At 42.2% G+C, this 18,853-nt stretch overlaps 1 protein-coding gene across 1 annotated transcript; it reads right to left on the reverse strand.

Annotated features, from left to right (window-relative positions):
- Positions 1-317: 317 nt before the first annotated feature.
- On the reverse strand, positions 318-18,409 carry LOC310638840 (membrane cofactor protein-like; the record flags this gene model as incomplete). Its single annotated transcript, XM_083360200.1, has 9 exons — positions 318-452; positions 602-796; positions 948-1,130; positions 6,634-6,816; positions 7,054-7,245; positions 7,428-7,513; positions 9,663-9,762; positions 9,906-10,097; positions 18,316-18,409. 9 exons carry the CDS (start codon positions 18,407-18,409, stop codon positions 349-351), a joined length of 1,329 nt encoding a protein of 442 aa, XP_083216326.1. The 3' UTR covers positions 318-348.
- Between the last annotated feature and the right edge of the window lie 444 nt (positions 18,410-18,853).

Here is an 18,853-nt window from a genome sequence, read left to right on the forward strand (position 1 = left end):
CTATGGCCAATGCAAACCATATTTTGGCTATTTCCTCCTATTAGTCTCACTACAAGCTTTTGTTTTGTTCAGTCAGCTTTTATACATAAGCAGAGAAGCGCCACCTTGTTCTTCATCACAGCAACACTTTTTGAACTAGGATAGTAGTATGCATGCGCGTGCAGAAGCATATAAAAAGGCACCACATTCTTTGTCTGATGCACAAATCTACTTTGGAAATATGTCTGCTCAGTTGACCATTATAATCATCGTAGCTCAAAATCCATTCTTCTGAAAAATCAGGATGTAAATTTCCATCCACCAGTCTTATTGCAAAATATATGAAAACAATACGAGTTTTGTGTATACCTACCCTTCCTCACAAATATAACTTAATGTAGAACCAAACAGAAAATCTCCTGATACAATAAGCCTACCATTTTCCGGTTCTCCTGGATGTCCACATGATTTTTCTAGAAAAAAAAAGAAAAAATGTATCTTTCTTATGCCAAGACATTCAAAACTTAACTTTATATCTATATATCATATGAATATTTCACAATACATTCAAAAAAATGAAGAATATTTGCACCTATTTTAAAAAATATAAAAAGAAACTCACTTTTACAAAATTCTTGAACTTCTGACCACACTTGATTCCTGATACATATAGAAGAGGCATTCATTCGAGGGTGCTTAACATAACCTGGGTTGCATTTGTATTGCACCAATGACCCAACAGGAAAAGAATTCATTTTCTTGTACTCATCACTGAGCTCTGCAAACTCTAACCTAATGGGGGTGGCACAGTTACCTCCTGATTTAAAAAAAGAAAAAAGAAAGAAAAAATGAACTCAGTGTTTATTGTTAGATTTTGTGGTTCAACTTCTGATTAAATTCCTTCACTTAAAAAAATACCTCAGCACTTCAAGAGCCAATGTACAAAATGCTGTGGTCACGAAATGTACCTTCACAATTAGGGGCAGGAGAAGACCACGTGCCATTATCCATACATTGTATAGTTGCCTCTCCAATCAGAGCATACCCTGGATTGCATGTATATTTCACAAACATTCCACTGGGGAATACTGCTGTTTCCTGGTTGCTGCGAGTCCCATTTTGAATGTCTGGGGGTGTCTGGCATTGCACCACTAGAAGAAAAAGGGAGAAGATTGGGAAGAAAAAGAGATTAAGAATGTACTTTGGGCTGATACATTTCTTTCAAGATTGAGAAATTCTTCCTCAAAAAGTGATTGTGAAATGTTCGAAAGCATCCTTTCAGTTTGGTGATTCCCCCTGCATTCATGACTCCTGCTTAATGAACAGGTGGCAGCTGCAGCTAAGACGGCCTTTGCACAACTTCATTTTCTGTGCAAATTGTGCCCATTTCCAGATTGAGGAACACTGCTCATGGTCACCTCCTGTTTGTATTAGTGCAACGTACTCTAGCTGGGGCTATCCTTGAAGACTATCCAGAAACTTAAGCTGGTACAAAATGGAGCAACATAAGCAGTTATGAATGTTCCCATAGAACACACATTATACCTCGGCTTTGCAAGCTGCATTGGTTACTCGTTTGCTTCTGGTTCTAATTTAAGTAGCTGGTGTTCATGTTGAAAGCCCTTCATGGAATAGGACTGGGGTGCTCGAGAAACCATTTCTCCTCAAATCCATCTGCCCATCCCATTAGATCCAGCAAAGACAGTATGTTATGGGTTCTGTTGGCCAGGGAGCTACATTTGGCAGCCCTGAGGCAGTGGGCCTTTTCGGCTGTGATGAATCTTCTCCCCACTAAGGTGAGACCTGAGCTTCTGAAGGTTCCTTAAGATCTGATTATGCCAGCAGACCTGGCACCCCTGGAGAATAGGAGAACTAATATGTTCCATTCTTATTAAAATCCCTTTGTATGCTTCTTCTTTGTTCTTGCTCTGTTTTTACAGTCTTTTTATGGTTTTATAGTGGTATTCAGGTTTTTATTGGGTGCTTAGTTTTGTTGCATGCTGCCCAGAGTTACTTGTTTGGTGAGATGGGTTGCTATATAAATTGAATGAATAAATAAACAGAGTGAATGGGCATCAACATTCTGTTCTCAAAATAGCATGCTGTTACTTAATAAGAAAATACTCAAGAAAGGCTTCTTTCAAATTTAGTGTTCATAGAAGAAACTGGCAGGCACAGGGATGGGAGGGAGATAGGATGGGAACTAATTAAATTTTCTACTTACGAGAGGCATTGATGAAATCCAGCTTCACTACATGTCACTGACAGATGGATGCTGGAAAATCCCACATGTTATGTTGGCACTGAATTGTATGATTGCCTTATAGAGTATAGCCAAAATCACATTCAAGGATCATTGTTAATATTTTATTTATTATTTATTTAATTAAATTTTTATACCGCCCTATTCCCGAAGGACTCAGGGCGGTTTACAGGGCAGCATAAAATACAATATAAAAATAGTATAGAATTAACATAGATTAAATTACTTAAGCCCAACAATTAAAACAATATTAAAAGATAAAACCCATTCAGTCCAGGCCTGATAGATTAAAAAACCAGGTTTTCAGGTCCCGGCGAAATGAACGCAGATCGGGGGTGGTCCGAAGTTCCACTGGTAAATCATTCCAAAGGGCAGGCGTGCCCACAGAGAATGCCCTCCCCCTGGGGATCACCCGCCGGCACTCCTTAGCCGCCAGCACCCTGAGAAGGCCCTCCCTGTGGGAGCGCACAGGATGATGGGAAGTTGATGCCGGCAGCAGGTGTTCCCTTAGATAATCCGGACCCAAGCCATTTAGAGCTTAATAGGTCATTACCAGCACCTTGAATCTCACCCGGAGGGCAACCGGAAGCCAATGCAGCTCACGGAGAAGAGGTGTTACACGGGAGTATCGGGAAACTCCCATAACAACTCGCGCGACTGCATTCTGCACCAGTTGAAGCCTCCACGTGGTCCTCAAGGGCAGCCCCATGTAGAGAGCATTGCAGTAGTATAGCCAGGAGGTCACGAGCGCATGGGTGACTGTGCGTAGGGCATCTCGGTCCAGATAGGGCCTCAACTGGCGCACCAGACGAAGCTGGGCAAAAGCCCCCTGGTCACGGCTCCTATATGGTCTTCGAAATTGAGCCGTGAATCCAAGAGGATGCCCAAGTTGTGAGCCCTATCAACGGGGGGTAACACCTCACCCCCATCATTAGTGATGGAACAACCTGGTTAACCCGAGATGCCGGTATGCACAGCCACTCAGTCTTGGCAGGGTTGAGACGAAGCCTGTTTCTCCCCATCCAGACCCGGACCGCCTCCAGGCAACGGGACATCACGTCGAGTGCATCACTGGGTTGGTTCAGGGTGGAAAGAAAAAGTTGGGTATCATCAGCGTACTGATGATACCCCACCCCAAAACCACGAATGAGCTCACCCAGCGGTTTCATGTAGATGTTGAACAGGAGGGGAGAGAGGACCGACCCCTGAGGGACTCCACAAATGAGAGATCTCAGGGCGGACCTCTGCCCTCCCATCAACACCGACTGCGAGCGGCCCAGGAGGTAGGAGGAGAACCACCGCAAAACAGTGCCTCCCACTCCCAACCCCCTGAGACGCCGCAGTAGGATAAACTTATGGGTTGATAAACTTCTTTGGATCTAATAATTCTCTGGATTCATACAACATAGAACTGAAAATGAAAGAGCAGTAGTAAAACTTAGTCTAGCTCTATGTAAATAATGGCCTCCTTGAGAACTGATGGCATTCTTCCTTTTTATGGAACACAATTTCCAAACATTCCTCTTCCAGCATGAAGAACCACACCTTTGATTTGGAAATATAATCTGCTGAACAGATGATAAACTTAGTAAAAAGAAACTTTCATCTGCTTGTTGATGGACAAGAACTCCCAAGCAACTAAGGAATAGCTGCAAACACAAAGACTGCTAAAGAAATGAATGCAGTAGAACATGAAACCTCTCACATGTTGTCACCCAAATATACTAATGGTCCTCTCTTCCTCTTCTAACTACCCAACATGTCCCTTGACAGCTAAGGTCAGACAGCATATTGCCTACAGCACTTTATTATCCTTATTTTATCTTAGTAGAGAAAACAATGTGTATGGAAGGAGAGTATTAAATTCTCCTGTCTCCCTTTACCTCTTCTGACTAGCAATGAAATTTATCTCAGGAGTATAAAAGTAAAAGCAATCTGCCTCACCAACAGTGGAGGTCCTATATTGTACATTAATTCCTGTGCAGTTTGCTAATAGGCTTGTTGTTAGTTGCAAAGTCATGTCCGACCCATCGTGAGCCTATGGACAACGTTCCTCCAGGCCTTCCTGTCCTCTACCATCTTCTGAAGTCCATTTAAGCTCACGCCTACTGCTTCAGTGACTCCATCCAGCCACCTCATTCTCTGTCCTCCCCTTCTTCTATTGCCCTCAATCTTTCCCAGCATTAGGCTCTTCTCCAGTGAGTCCTTCCTTCTCATTAGGTGGCCAAAGTATTTGAGTTTTAGCTTCAGGATCTGGCCTTTTAAAGAGCAGTCAGGATTGATCTCCCCTAGAACTGACCGGTTTGATCACCTTGCAGTCTGGGGTGCTTGCAGGAGTCTTCTCCAGCACCAAAGGCCTCAATTCTTTGGTGCTCAGCCTTTCTTATGGTCCAACTTTCACAGCCATACATTGCAACTGGGAAAACCATAGCCTTGACTATACACACTTTTGTTGGCAGGGCGATGTCTCTGTTTTTTTAACCAATCAGTGGTTCTGTGTCCAGTTCTCACTGTTGCTTCTTGACCTACATACAGGTTTCTCAAGAGACAAATAAGATGGTCTGGTACTTCCATCTCTTTAAGAATTTACCACAATTTGTTGTGATCCACACAATCAAAGGCTTTAGCATAGCTTTCTCCATTATCTAGCATTTGTTGGCAATTTGATCTCTAGTTCCTCTGCCTCTTCGAAATCCTGCCTGTACTTCTGGTAGTTCTCGATCCTAATACTGCTGGAGTCTAGCTTGTAGAATTTTAAGCATAACTTTACTAGCATGTGAAATAAGTGCAATGGTGCGATAGTTTGAACATTCTTTGGCATTGCCTTTCTTTGGAATTGTAATGTAAACTGCCCTTTTCCAATCCTGTGGCCACTGTTGAGTTTTCCAAATTTGCCTGCAAATTGAGTGTAGCACTTTTACTGCATCGTCTTTTAAGATTTTGAATAGCTCAGCTGGAATACTGTCCTCTCCACTAGCTTTGTTGTTGCTCAGCTTTCCTAAGGCCCACTTCACTTCAAATTCTAGGATGTCTGGCTTGAGGTCAGTGACCACCAAATCATGATTATCTGGGACGTTAAGCTCATTCTTGTATAGTTCCTCTGTGTAGTTTTGCCACTTCTTCTTAATCTCTTCTGCCTCTGTTAGGTCCCTGCCATTTTGTTCCTTTATCATGCCCATCTTTGCATGAAACGTTCCCTTCATATCTCCGCTAATAGGCTAGGTGACTATTTATAGTGCTTCAGATTATATGTAATTTTCCCAGGCAGGAAGAAACAAACCAAATCTGTGATTTTTCCAAAGTTAAATTCACACATCAGTCCTAATAAAATATTCCAAAACTATTCACAGCTCACTGCAACTATTTTCAGGTGAACACTAGAGATCCCCCCAAAAGGAATGGCCACTAGGAAAGGGTTTTTTTCCTCAGGAGTTAATACCTTTTCAATATTTCTTCAGTGAACCCTCAAATCAATAGTTAGAAAATTCTGGACTTTAACTAAATTTTGCTAGAACTGATGCTTCAGCAGGTTTTAAAGCAGCCTTCAGATAAGAATTTCTTTAGAAACATTTCATTCAGTAATGAAGTGGGAATCCACCTGAAGAGTGATCCTGTTTCTGGATTTCATTCCTTTAAGAGCTTACAGAAAAAAATGTTGTGGTCACAAAAGGTACCTTCACAGTTAGGAGCAGGAGAAGACCATCTGCCAGCGTTTGTGCAATGAAGAGTTGCCTCTCCAATCAGATCATAGCCAGGATTGCAAGTGTATTTCACAAGCATTCCACTGGGAAATACTCCTGTTTCCTGGTTGCTGCGAATCCCATTTTGAATGTCTGGGGGTGGTGGGCATTGCCTCCCTAAACGAAGAAGAGAGAAGATTGGGAAGAAAATCAAATTAAGAATATACTCTGAGATGATACATCAGGGGGAAAAGTAAGATACTAGTTGTTCTCTAGGCCCAACTGCAAGCAACATAGTTTCCACTGACTGAGAATGAAGGAAAGTGGAATGTGCAATGTATTGGTTTTGTCTTGCTAAAGGAATATCACGTGGGTTAATTGCTGGAAGGTTGCTTAAGCAGGGAAGCTGGCTAACAGCTCCCAACTCCTCAGACAACCCGTCTCCAGTGCCACCATTGGCTTCCTCTAGGGTGGCAATAGGTTGTTTTAAACCTATTGGCCGCCACCTAGAGGCCAGGGTATAAATTGCTGCATTCGCAGCCCTGTTTCTCAGTTCAGTTCCTGCAAGCAGATAAACAATGATCTTTGCTGAACTCACTTGCCTCGTCTCGTCATTGAAGCAACGAACCCAGTATCTAGCAGAATGCACAGTCAAAAAAGAACAGACGTTTAATATTGTTCAAAAAATAGAAAATCCAGATCCATCCTTACCAGATTCACAGGCAGGAATGGGGGGATTCCATGTACCATCCATTTGGCAATGGATCACTCTGGAGCCAACCATATTGTGCCCTCCAATGCACTCAAAGCTAACTTTCTGTTTATATTTGTAGATGCTGGAAACTCCAGCCACAATCCTTCCATTCTTGATCTGAGGAGATGGACAATGTGTCACTGAAAAATGAAACATATATCAGAAGCACATTAGAAGAAGAACTGGAATCACTCTGTAAAAGTGTCAGGCCTGATTAGTTCAGTTTGGGTAGCTAAGGAATAAAGGTAATTAATTTGTCAGTGTGAGGTGCCCAAGGAAATGTTTGAAGAAATCATCTTAAATGTTTCCAGTTAGCAGCTGATGTTCCTTGCTTGAAAAGGAATACAAGAACCAAGGATTGGAGCAGGAAAACCTACCTCCACAATATGCACGGCCACTCCATTCTCCATTTAACCCATCCTTAGATGTACAGTAAATAGAGGCATTTCCAATAAGGGGGTAGCCTTTATCACAGGTATACATTACAGCTGTCCCATAGTAGAACTCTTTCAAATTCATTCCATTGTGCTTGCCATGGGGAATATTTGGTGGTGGCAAACATGGAATATCTAGAAAGAATGTAAAAGTCAAGAACTAAGAAGAATATTTTATGTCTTTTTAGCTGAATATATATACCTTTCAATTTAATTACTTTTCAATTAATTCATTTGTTCATTTTCTTCTGGACATACATTGGCACGAAAGAATAAAAATATTTTTATATATTATCTATATACATAGTACTACTTACTCTCACAATAGGGAACTTGATCAGTCCATTCCATTTTATTATTTGATACTTTACACTGTCTGGTAGACTGGCCAATCAGCCTATACCTATGTCAAGACAGAAGAAATAGCACATCACCCTTTTGTTTTGTTTTTTAAGGATGCAGACTTTAGATGGTTGGGATCAAATGAATATTTTAGATCCATTTGTTGACTGTAGTTCAAAATGAGTTGTTTCAGTTCCAAGGTGGCCTTCCGGTCTGAGTAAAATGCAGGCATAAATAATCTATGACTAAAGGTCTCATAAAGTATTTTAGTATTCATTCATCCCATGCTTTTTTATTCATGTAGTGTCAGTCAATATTTATGTGCATTCATATGTGTAGACAGGATATTTGTGAATTATTAGAGACAGATTGCTAGATAGCAAAATAGCAATGTACAGGAGAAATTAGTTTCCATGATTGCTAAGTCTTATTTTGGCAAAAATTTTGTATGTTTAAAATCACATAATGGAAAGAAAAATTTCTTACTCCACTTTTCATGATGTAATCTGTGAATCGGACAATTGTCCTTCCTTTTCTTTCAGCTTAGTCCTAATTTTTGCTGATGCTTTTGCTTTAGCAAACTTAGATCAAAAGAAAAAGACGCAAAAATAAAGCAGCAGGTTGAAGACTCCCAACCTGGCCAGTACTGCTCCTTCCCAGAGATGGGAAGGCGTGGGGGGAAAAAACTGGAAAAATGGGAAAAAACAGGTTTTTTTTCCAGTTTTGTAAAGCTTTTTTTTTTTTCAGAAAAACTGGAAAAAAGGAGTGTGAAATATGTTCTTTTTCATTTCATTATATAACATGAAGAGCTTAATGAAATATTTCTGAGACTTTTTGTTAAGTCTAAAATTATTGCAAGTTCTCTTAGCTCAGGGGTCGGCAACCTAAAAAAGGAAAAGAGCCACTGGGAACCGGTTCCATCACACAAACAAAAAAGTGGGAGCTGTGTGCGTGCGTCCATGCACATGCATGCGCAAAAAACATTTTGCACATGCGCAAAACGTTTTTTCTTGCGCATGCGTGGATGTGCGCGGTTGCCATTTTTTAAATGTATGATGGAACCGGTTGTGCGATGGCGACGGCCCGTTTGCAGAGCTACCGCCTTCGGAGGAAGGCGGCAGCTTTGCAAACGGGCTGCGGCAGCTTTCCCAACAAGCGGCGCCACTGCCCGTTCCGAGAGGTGCGCGCGCACCTCTCGGAACGGGCAGCGGCGCCGCTTGTTGGAAAAGCTGCCGCGGCCCGTTTGCAGAGCTGCCGCCTTCGGCAGCCTGCAAACGTGCCGCAGAAGCTTTCCCAAAGAGCGGCGCCGCTGCCCGTTCGTGTGGAGGTGTGCGTGCACCTCTCCAAAGGTTTGGAGAGGTGCGCGCGGAAACTCCGCTCGTTCAGAGAGGTGCGCGTGCACCTCTCAGAACAGACAGTGGCGCCGCTTGTTGGGAAACGGGCCATGGCAGCTTTCCCAACGAGCGGCACCACTGCCTGTTCGGGCGGAGGTGTGCGCACACCTCTCCAAAGGTTTGGAGAAGTGCACGCGCACCTCCGCCCATTCAGAGAGGTGCGTGCACACCTCTCCAAACTGGCGGTACCACTCTCCATTTGGAGAGGTGCGTGCGCACCACTGCCCGTTCGAAGAGGTGTGCGTGCACCGGGCGGCTGGGAGCCGCGGGTTGCTGACCCGTGTCTTAGCTGAAGACAAGCAAATCTTGGAATACAATTCAAGTAACTGTATACTTCTTAATGTGGTTCCCAAACAAGAGAAATATGCATTTTTGCCACAAGAGGGCACTGCAGGGAAAAAGCTGCAGTTTAATTTGCATGATGATAGTTTCTTCCTTTTTTTGCAGCTTTCGAGAAAAAGGGAGGTGGCTACCTGTTTTATTGCAAGAATAATACTTTTATATACATTGCATTTCACTCAATTTGTAAACTTACTCCACAATTTTTCCAAAATTTATATTTTTTTTTTCCTGGAAAAAAATCAGGGGAAAAAATGGTTTTTTTCTCATGGGTTCAAAATTTCCAGAAATTTTATATCTCTGCTCCTTTTTCATTGAAGCACAGGCCTTGCCCATTGACTGGTGAGGAAAGTGAGATTTCCTCCATTCCAGCCAGAAGAGTTCTTACCAAACAATTTCAGTTTACACTGTTCAAAGGGGGAAGAAAGAAAGAAGAATCTCATCACTGGAAATTATGTTGGATTCCCTGAATCTTACCCTTCATTACACTGGTAATTTGCAGTGGATCCTAAGTCAAAATCGCCTGTTACAATCAATCTGCCACCTTCTGGTTCTCCTGGATGTCCACATGTTTTTCCTAATAGAAAAACAGGAGGAAGTGTACATTGTAGCACAAAATGTATAAAACTGTTTCAAGGTTTCTACCTGAATTTAGCAGAAAAATCTATTCCCTTACATACATTTACAGAATTTGTGTAATAAGAATATAAAAAGACTTACGTTTACAGGGCTCCCGAACGTTTGACCACTGCTGGTTTCTATTACATGTAATAGAATAATACAGCCTAGAGGTTTTCATGTAACCTGGCCGACACTTGTATTTCACTGTTGATCCAACAGGAAAGAAATCTTTTTCTTTATATTCATCCATTAACGCAGCAGAAACTAACCTAGGAGGGTAGTCACAGCTGTCTAATGGTAAAAAAAAAGAAGACAGCAATGAAATTTGCCAGATTCAATTTTCAATTTACTTTCCATTTCTTCCCCTATGATCTGGAGGTGGCTCTCCCTACCTTGGAATATAAGAGAATACGATCAGTGGTTGGATTCAAATATGTGAACAACCAGTTCTCTGTGTGGATGCCTTTTCCAGAAGTCCATTCTGGGCCTGGGCAACAAAAAAATAGCTACTGGCTCTGCTGAAGTGGTGTGAACCGGCTGAATCCTGCTGATTTATTCCAGAAAGTTTCTAGACCCTTCCCTGAATGTCAACTTTTAATTTAAAAAAGCCTCTTTCCCTTTAACAAATAAAAATTTAAGGATAAGTGTGAATTTTATTCAAGAGAATAATGTAGATAATGTTTCATGGAAAGCAGTTGTTAACAAAAAGGGCAGTACATAACAAAAGGGGTTGTGAGTATGTGTGTGTGGGGGGGATTTCTTAGGACTGATCAAAAGACAATATACTAACATCTTGTGAATTAGTTTGATTTTTAAAAAAAATATTCTTAAAGTACCCAATACAGAAAACATTTGTTTCTTTAAAAGACTGGTTCTTTTCAATAGAAGTGCAAGTTGCATTGCATTCAACTTTAGTCCCCATTCTCTTTATTTGGCTTCTACTTTAAATATAGTAAACTATTATTTGAATCAAGGGCATAAGATGTGAGCTGGCAAATTCTTGTGCTAAGGGAAGCATTATCTTCTGTTTTCATGTCTTGTTCTTCCAGAAATCTGGGTCAGACAAAGTGATCTATTGTTATGAAGTCTTTCTGTTCATCAATCCCAGACTGCTTAAGACCATCTTTGCTTACTAAGCTTTTTTATTTTCTCTTTTCCATTCAAAACACTTCCTGACAGCTCCTTAGTCCATTTCAAATTCCCTTCCCCAGTTGGTTACAGTACCTTGTTAGAAAGTGTGTGTGTGTGTGTATGTGTGTGTGTGTGTGTGTGTGTGCACGCGCCATTGTATACCCATGCATTTGAAAAACCTTGTCTAGTTCTTTTTAGTCATAAATATGAGGGATCCTCGCCAATGTCTGAGCTTGGTTGTTTTCTTGCAGACATTTCATTAACCAAACTAAGTAATATCACTGATGTTATCTAGTTTGTGTAATAAAACATCTGCAAGAAAACAACCACATTCAGAGAGCAACAAGTACCCTTCATTTCAACCCTGAGCTACAAATATTTTCCTTCATCAGAGTCATAAATATGCCTGCATGTTTGGGAGATTACATACCAGGATTGCAGATTGTGTCTACTTTCTCCATTCTATATAGGAGTGGATAAACTGATAAATAATATATCCAATAAGAAATATGAATCTTGAATTGTCATGACTTCCTCCTAGAAGTTCTCTCATATTGTTTTCCCTTTGCTATATGTGTATTTGGATGGTCAGGACTGGCCCAGGCAGAAGTAAACAGATCTAAAATGTACATGAAACAAAAATATGGATGTTTCAAAGCAAAAACACCTTGCCTCAGTTCTCCCAAACCATCCTGGGTGGTTTGCAGTTCAGCAGAACTTTTTAAAACCTGGATTTCAGTTGTTCTGGGGTTCAGTGGAAACAAGATCTGAAATGGGCATATGAGTCAAATATGGTAAATCTTGTGTACCCTTGCCTCCTTCTTCTTTTGCATGATCCATGTGCTTGCCCACCAGCCCATCTTCCCAGAACTTTTGCTTCCCTACTTCCTTTTCACTTCAAATATGGATTTAGGAGATTCTTTCAAGACAAACTATCAGCAGATGAGAGATGCCATGAGAGGTTCATCAAATATACAGTTATGGGAATATTTTGTGAAAAAAGCTTCAAAAGGTCCAAAGACATCATACTTAATGAAGTTTTAGCAGATTATATATTTATTTGCGGTCACAGACCAAAGTACAAGTGCAACAAAAGAAAAACATGGGGAAAGTAAAATCATAGACAATTGGACACCAGAAGCCTTGGTTGAAGGGAATTACAATGTTCTCCTCTAATAGTTACAGCTCTAAAAAGAAATTTAGAAACCTGAGAAGTGATTTATGAGAAGCCATCCCCTATACCAGGGGTGTCAAACTCAATTTCATTGAGGGCCGCATCAGCATTGCAGTTGCCCTCAGGGGGCCGGGTGGGTATGACCAGGGTGGGCGTGGCCTACTGAGTGGGCATGGCTAGAGTGCGTATGGCCTACTGGGTGGGTGTGGCCAGCTCTACATCATTGGCATCAAGGGTGCCTATGGGGGCCCAGGCAGGAGTGGGACAGATCTGAGGGTCTCTGGCAGAAGGAGGGTCTCTGGGCCAGGGCCAAGGCAGTGGGGGCCGTTCCCTCACTGTTTCCAGGATGGCTTCACGGGCCACATGAAACCACTTTGCGGGCCGCATCTGGCCCCCAGGCCTTGTGTTTGACATGTCTGCCGTAGACAATATAAGACGAAATTACTAGCATTGGGACCAGAAGGGTCTATTTCAAGGAGACACAGTAATTTAGTTCTGCCTGCATTATACATAGGGCAGTATAAAAAGACATGCTCCACAGTTTCAACCTCAGCGCTATCACAGGGGCATAGTCGCTTGCTAATCGGGAGCCTCTTAAATTGCCCGTCGAGTAGTGCTGAGGGCAAGACATTGAAACGGGCTAGGGAGAAGACTCTTCTATATTTGGGGATGGTTAGAGTGTAGAACTATGAAGCCATCCTCAGTCCATAATTATTAGATTGGCAATTAGTGCAGGTTCGCATCCCACCAGGCTCAAGGTTGACTCAGCCTTCCATCCTTCCGAGGTAGGTAAAATGAGGACCCATATTGTTGGGGGCAATAAGCTGACTTTGTAAAAATGCCACTTGGGGGGGGGCGAAAGCCCTAAAGCAGGTATATACATAGAATGAAGGCTATTGCTAAGCACATTGTGCTTTAGATTGTAAGCCACCCTGAGTCTTCAGAGAAGGGCGGGATATAAATGGGATTAAAAAAAAAGATCAGAGGGGAGCAGGTTTTGTTAGCTCTGGCTCTTAAATATTGCAAATCTATGTCCACAAGCTGTTGGACTACCCTAGACTGGGCGTCCTTGAGGCCATAATCTCCCAAGGCATCCCCCGTAAAACCTAGCAAGTGGAATTTCTTCGTCAGGTCCCTCTCCCAATGAGAGGTATGAGAGTCAGCAAACACCAGGGAGAGGTAGCTACCAGGGACTGCCGAAAAGAGCACCCGAAACCACCATTTAAAGGTGTTGATCCACGCCATGCATTCGATTGAACAAATGCCCAGTTCCAGGTACATCGGGACAAAGCCAACACAGGGAGGGAGACCCAGAAGTTTCCTAAGAAAAACAGCCTGGGTTCTTTCAATACAATCCTTGAAGCCCCGTATCCATATGGGAATTCCGTAAAGAGTTTGGGCCAAGGTTTTGGCTTTGTATATACGCAGAGCAGAAGGGATAAACTGGCCTTCTTGGGTAAAAAAAAATCTTAGGATCTGCTGATGGCTACAGGAAGCCGAATTCAGCACCTGGGTTCGATGTCTAGTCCAGTGTTCTGAAATTGAATACCTAAATACTTAAAAGTGGAAGACCTGCCTAACAGCATTACCATTGATAGCCCAGTTGTATAATTTCTGGGCTCTAGAGAACACCAATACTGGATTTGTCGTAATTAATGGACAAGTAGCTCTCGGCACAGTAGGACCCAAATGCAGAAAGTAATCTTTTCAGACCGAGCCTTGATAGTGATAGAAGGACCGCATTGTCAGCATAAAGGAGAAGCGGAATCTTCATATTTGACAGCTTTGGGGCATGGGACTCAATATGACCAATGTAAGAGGCCAGGTCAGATAAGAATAAATTAACAAAAGAGGGGCCACGACACAACCCTGCCTAACTCCGCTCTTAATCGGGATGGGATTTGAAAGTTCTCCCTGCAAGCCGCACCTGACCTGGCTGGAGGTCTGATTATACAAGGATCTAATTAGGAACAAGAGGCGTCTGTCAATGGAACTTTTGAGCAATTTTGACCACAGCAGTTCCCTAGGGACTGAGTCAAACGCTGCCTTTAAATCGACGAAAGCAGTAAAGAGTTTGCCACCTGGTGTGATAGTGTATTTGTCAACCAGGTGCGCTAGGACAATACTTAATGAAGTTAATAATAAAGGAGTATCATATCAGTTTTTAACATTCTGCATTCCAACCCATAATTCCGTGCATTCAAACTGATTAATAAAGTCTGTGATTGTATTCTGCAGTTAAGGGGCTTGATGGTGGATATCCAAGCAGTCTCTTCCACCCGCTCCCAGCACATTTTCACCACTACCTTTCCTTATGTCATTTTTGAAAATGAGGACATCATTGGCAAATAGAGAAACAAAAAGCTGTGAAAATAGCCAGGCATACTGGATATGCTGCACTTGAAACCAAAGACACTGGTGAAGGCTATTGCACTGACCCACTTATTCCTCTTTCTAGAATCATACTTTTCTTACCTCCTCTTAGATGCAACTGTGTTACTGCCACTATTGTTTTGGGCTTTTTTTTCATTTTCATTTAAAACAACCCCACTTGAAATTCAAGTTTTTGAGTTTGGATACGGATCAACCGGATTTATTTTTGCTCGTTTACTGGCAACTAGAAATTAGCCTTCCCATACATGGAGCATTTTCATCTCTCTTGGGAGCAGGAAGTAGCAAGACAAAATGTTGCAGGATGGACCTGTTCTGTGCCATCTAAATTAGTCTGTTGCTGTCTCCCATCTGCCCTACAAGGTGGACCCAATCAAGAAACAGATGTCATGTATGCCTTACACCACTTACATTGTCTACAGAAATCTTGAAAATCTGAATGTTTTCCCTCTTATCTATGTATGAATTAAGGGAGGGAGATACCTAAAGAATTTTTATAAATTTCTACTTTATGTTTATTTGTTCATTGCTTTGGAAATGGATCTTTCCTCTCTTCACCAAGTCTGTCCTCTCTACTGTCTATAGTTCCCCGTCTACCCAGCACATAGCCTACCACCCAAGATTCAGCATCTAGCCTGGACAACTTCTTTATATGGAAGAAGGCATTTATAAAAATGTTCAGACAGCTTTGCCTCAGGCAAGACAACCTCTTGCACTGAGTGGAACTTTCTATGAGAAATAGTTATCTTTTTTCTAGAAAGCCAGGCTACATTATATTTAAGTTCTGTCATTGTAGAATAAGCAATTTCATGTTACATCAATTTCTAGAGAGTTCCCTTTAGTTTGTAAGCCAAGATAATTTCAGCAAATCGGAATTTTAATGCTAAGCAATGAATATATATTGTAAAGCTGATATTTAAAAACATGCAGGGATTACATATTCTCCAGAATGTTTCATAATTTGAAGTTTCAAACTTTCGCAAAAGAAAGCAAAATGTATTGAAGGATCCTATAAAGATTGAAAAATAGTTAAGTCTAATTAAAGAAAAAATAATAGCTACCATATTTTCCGGTGTATAAGACGACTTTTTAACCCATGAAAATCATCTCAAAAGTTGGGGGGTCGTCTTATACGCTCAGTCGTCTTATACGCCGGAAAAGCACTTCCCTCTCACTGTGGAGGAAGCAGGGCAGGCTGGGGTCTGGCGGGAGCCGGTAGGGCAGTCTTGCGCACGCGCGTGCTCCCCAGCTGTTAAGGAGCACTCCTTAGCAGCTGGGGAGCGTGTGCGTGCGCAGGACTGTCCTGCCGGCTCCCGCCCGACGCTCTTCCCTCTTGAGGCAGCATCCCCGAGGACTCCTTAGGAGCCAGGGAGCAATGCTGCCTCAAGAGGGAAGAGCGTCGGGCGGGAGCCGGCAGGGCAGTCCTGCACACGCGCGCACTCCCCCGACTGCTAAGGAGTGCTCCTTAACAGCTGGGGAGCGCGCGCGTGCGCAGGACTGCCCTGCTGGCTCCCGCCAGACGCCAGCCTGCCCTGCTTCCTCCACAGTGAGAGGGGACGGCGTGCCTTCCCAGGCTCGCTGATTTTCCGGCGTATAAGATGAAAAATCTTGAAAATCATCTCAAAAGTTGGGGGGTCGTCTTATACGCCCCAGTCGTCTTATACGCCGGAAAATACGGTAGGTTTTATTGTCTGTGGCTATAGCTATCAAGCTGTAAAGGGTAGCTAGTTTCAAGGTCTTTGTTCTTACCTTTAAAGCCAGTGGTGGGATTCAAATATGCAAACAACTGGTTCTCTGTTTGTATGCCACTTCCAGAAGTCCATTCTGGGCCTGGGCAACAAAAAATTAGCTACTGATTCTGCCAAAGTGGTGTGAACTGGCTGTATCCCACCACTTCATAGCATGGCTCCAGATTGTCTGAGGAACTGTCTCACCTCAATGGCCCACCCCTCCCACCAGCAGAAGTGGTATACTGTAGACCATGTCAGTCAATGAATTCTGGCTGGCAGGGTCTAGAAGAGCTGTGGACTCTGCCATTTAGAACAGAGTTCCCCAACCTTTCCGGCTTTGGGGAGGGAAGGGATGGTTCCATGCGAGTGGCTGGCAAGCGTGCACATGCACAGCTCCACCTGCTGCTCGTGTAAATGGAGCGTGCCTGCATGCACACACCCACTCAGCCACTGCTTCTGCGGCCTGGTTCTGAATGGCTCACAGCTCAGTACTAGGCAGCATTCTGGGAGTTGTAGATCCCTAGTTTAGAACATCCTGCCACCCCCAAGGTGAGATCTGCACCCCCCCACACACACTTTTTGGCCTTGCAAAAGAGAAAAACCTGGCTCTGGCCTGGGTCCCTGAAGGACTGTGTCACTCTGGAGGTGACTAATTGGAGCCAGTGTTGCATTGTAGCTAGATTGCTAGATGACGATTCAAGCCATTATTTTACTTTTTTCTCTCACCAGACTGTTGTGAGGATAAAAAAAGAGATAAGAAACTGCATACAGTATATAGTTTATTTTGCTGGAAGAAAAAACTATGAGTATTGGTAATATTTTTAAGAGGTATGATTATTAAATAACCTGACAGAATTGTGCAAAAAGTGAATTGGAAGGAAAACAACTTCCATTTCTAGTTGTTTGGCAAGATTCAGTTCTCAATCATACTCTTCCATGTAGTTCAGAGGATAATCAGTATTTCTCAGTTTAATCTAATAGCCAGAGCTGAGAAGCTACATTTCAAATTTCTCATTTTTAATTTCTAATACAATCAGTATCAATATCAACCAAAGCTTTTGGGGGTCCTCAGTCATTTTAATCATGTAAATGGATCCTGAATTCACACTGTTCAAGAATCATTATTCTAGGGAAAAGACAGGCTTTAAATTCAACAAAACAAAATGAATCCCTCTTAATTTTAAACCAGTTGTTAAAGTCAAGCTAATATGTGAGGTAAAAAGGAAACAAAGCTTGTAGGAAAACTAATAGCATTTTAAATTCAGTCCGGTGCTGAGGTTATATGACGTGGATGTTTACAGAAACAAATGTGGAAGGAAATTCACCCTGCAGCTAACAATTGGGCAAAAAAAGGAAATAAAAACTATCATCAACCTCCATTCAAGTTTAGATTTCTCCCGTGCCATATTTCAAGGGGAAAATTTTTTAATTTTATTAAATCTATGAATGTACCTACAAAATTCAGAATTGTACTGTATGTTTAAAATCTGAATAATAATGCAGCAGAAACCTTCACTTGATTTAGAGACATTAGATCTGAGCTGGAAATATCAAGATAATTACTGGAAAGTAGTAACAGCGTTCCGTGCGCCTTTGGCGTCTAGTCATGCCAGCCACGTGACCACGGAGACATCCTCGGACGAGCGCTGGCTCTTCGGCTTTGGAACGGAGATGAGCACCGGCCCCTAGAGTCGAAAACGACTAGCACGCATGTGCGGGGGAACCTTTACCTTTTAGTAAGGAGAAAATCTGCCATGCAATGATTTTTCTGAAATTTGCAAGCCAGTTCCAATAGGCATAACTCCAGTGAATACAAATAGGCGAGGGGAGAAATGTCAGTCGTAACTTGAGAAAATACTGTATTTAAGTAATTGTCTTCAATTTATATATATCAGGAACTGAGCACAAAGTTAGATTTAATTCCTTTGCCTTCGACCTCTCCAGAGCTTCCAACAAGCTCTTTTCTCTGAGGTGAGGATCAAAGTTCAGAAGAAAAAGAGTTATCAGAACTGGAACAGAATACACAGCTATTTTTAAAACTATTTGCGGGGAGAGGGTTGACAGAGAGAGGTTAACTTCTCACCTTGGTTCACTAAAGCAGCAGCCAGGAAGGCAGCAGCAGACAAAAGGTTGAGTGTGCAGGCAGAAATCATTGCTCCTGTTTCAGTGATGGCCATGAAGCTAGCAGCAGAACTCAAACACCTATGTATATAAATGCAAAACAGGAAGCAGCAATACTGACAAACAAAACAGGGGCTTTTATACAAAAAGCCCCAGAGGAACCAGATTTGGACAATGGAACCTGTTGTTGGTATACTATGAAATTTTTATCTTGCACATCCTGCAGTTTTGTCAGTGTGAAATCAGTTTCAAAAATACTGGTTCTGAGCACCACGTACATACAACACACACAGAGATAAACGTGTGTGTGTAGGTCACCCCAATAGTCCTGTATCCATTTAGTCTGATGTGAGATAAAATGCTGGATTACATCAAGATTGTTTTTGCTATATTTGGCTAGAAGAAGTTGAAAAAGTATTTAAAAAACTAATGAATCTTATAATCTAGCACAAGGAGAAAGATTAGAAGGTTGGAATAGTAAGTTATTGTCAGTAATATTT

Source organism: Vipera ursinii (genome assembly GCF_947247035.1).
Source record: "Vipera ursinii genome assembly, chromosome: 3".
Taxonomy (NCBI): Eukaryota; Metazoa; Chordata; class Lepidosauria; order Squamata; family Viperidae; genus Vipera; species Vipera ursinii.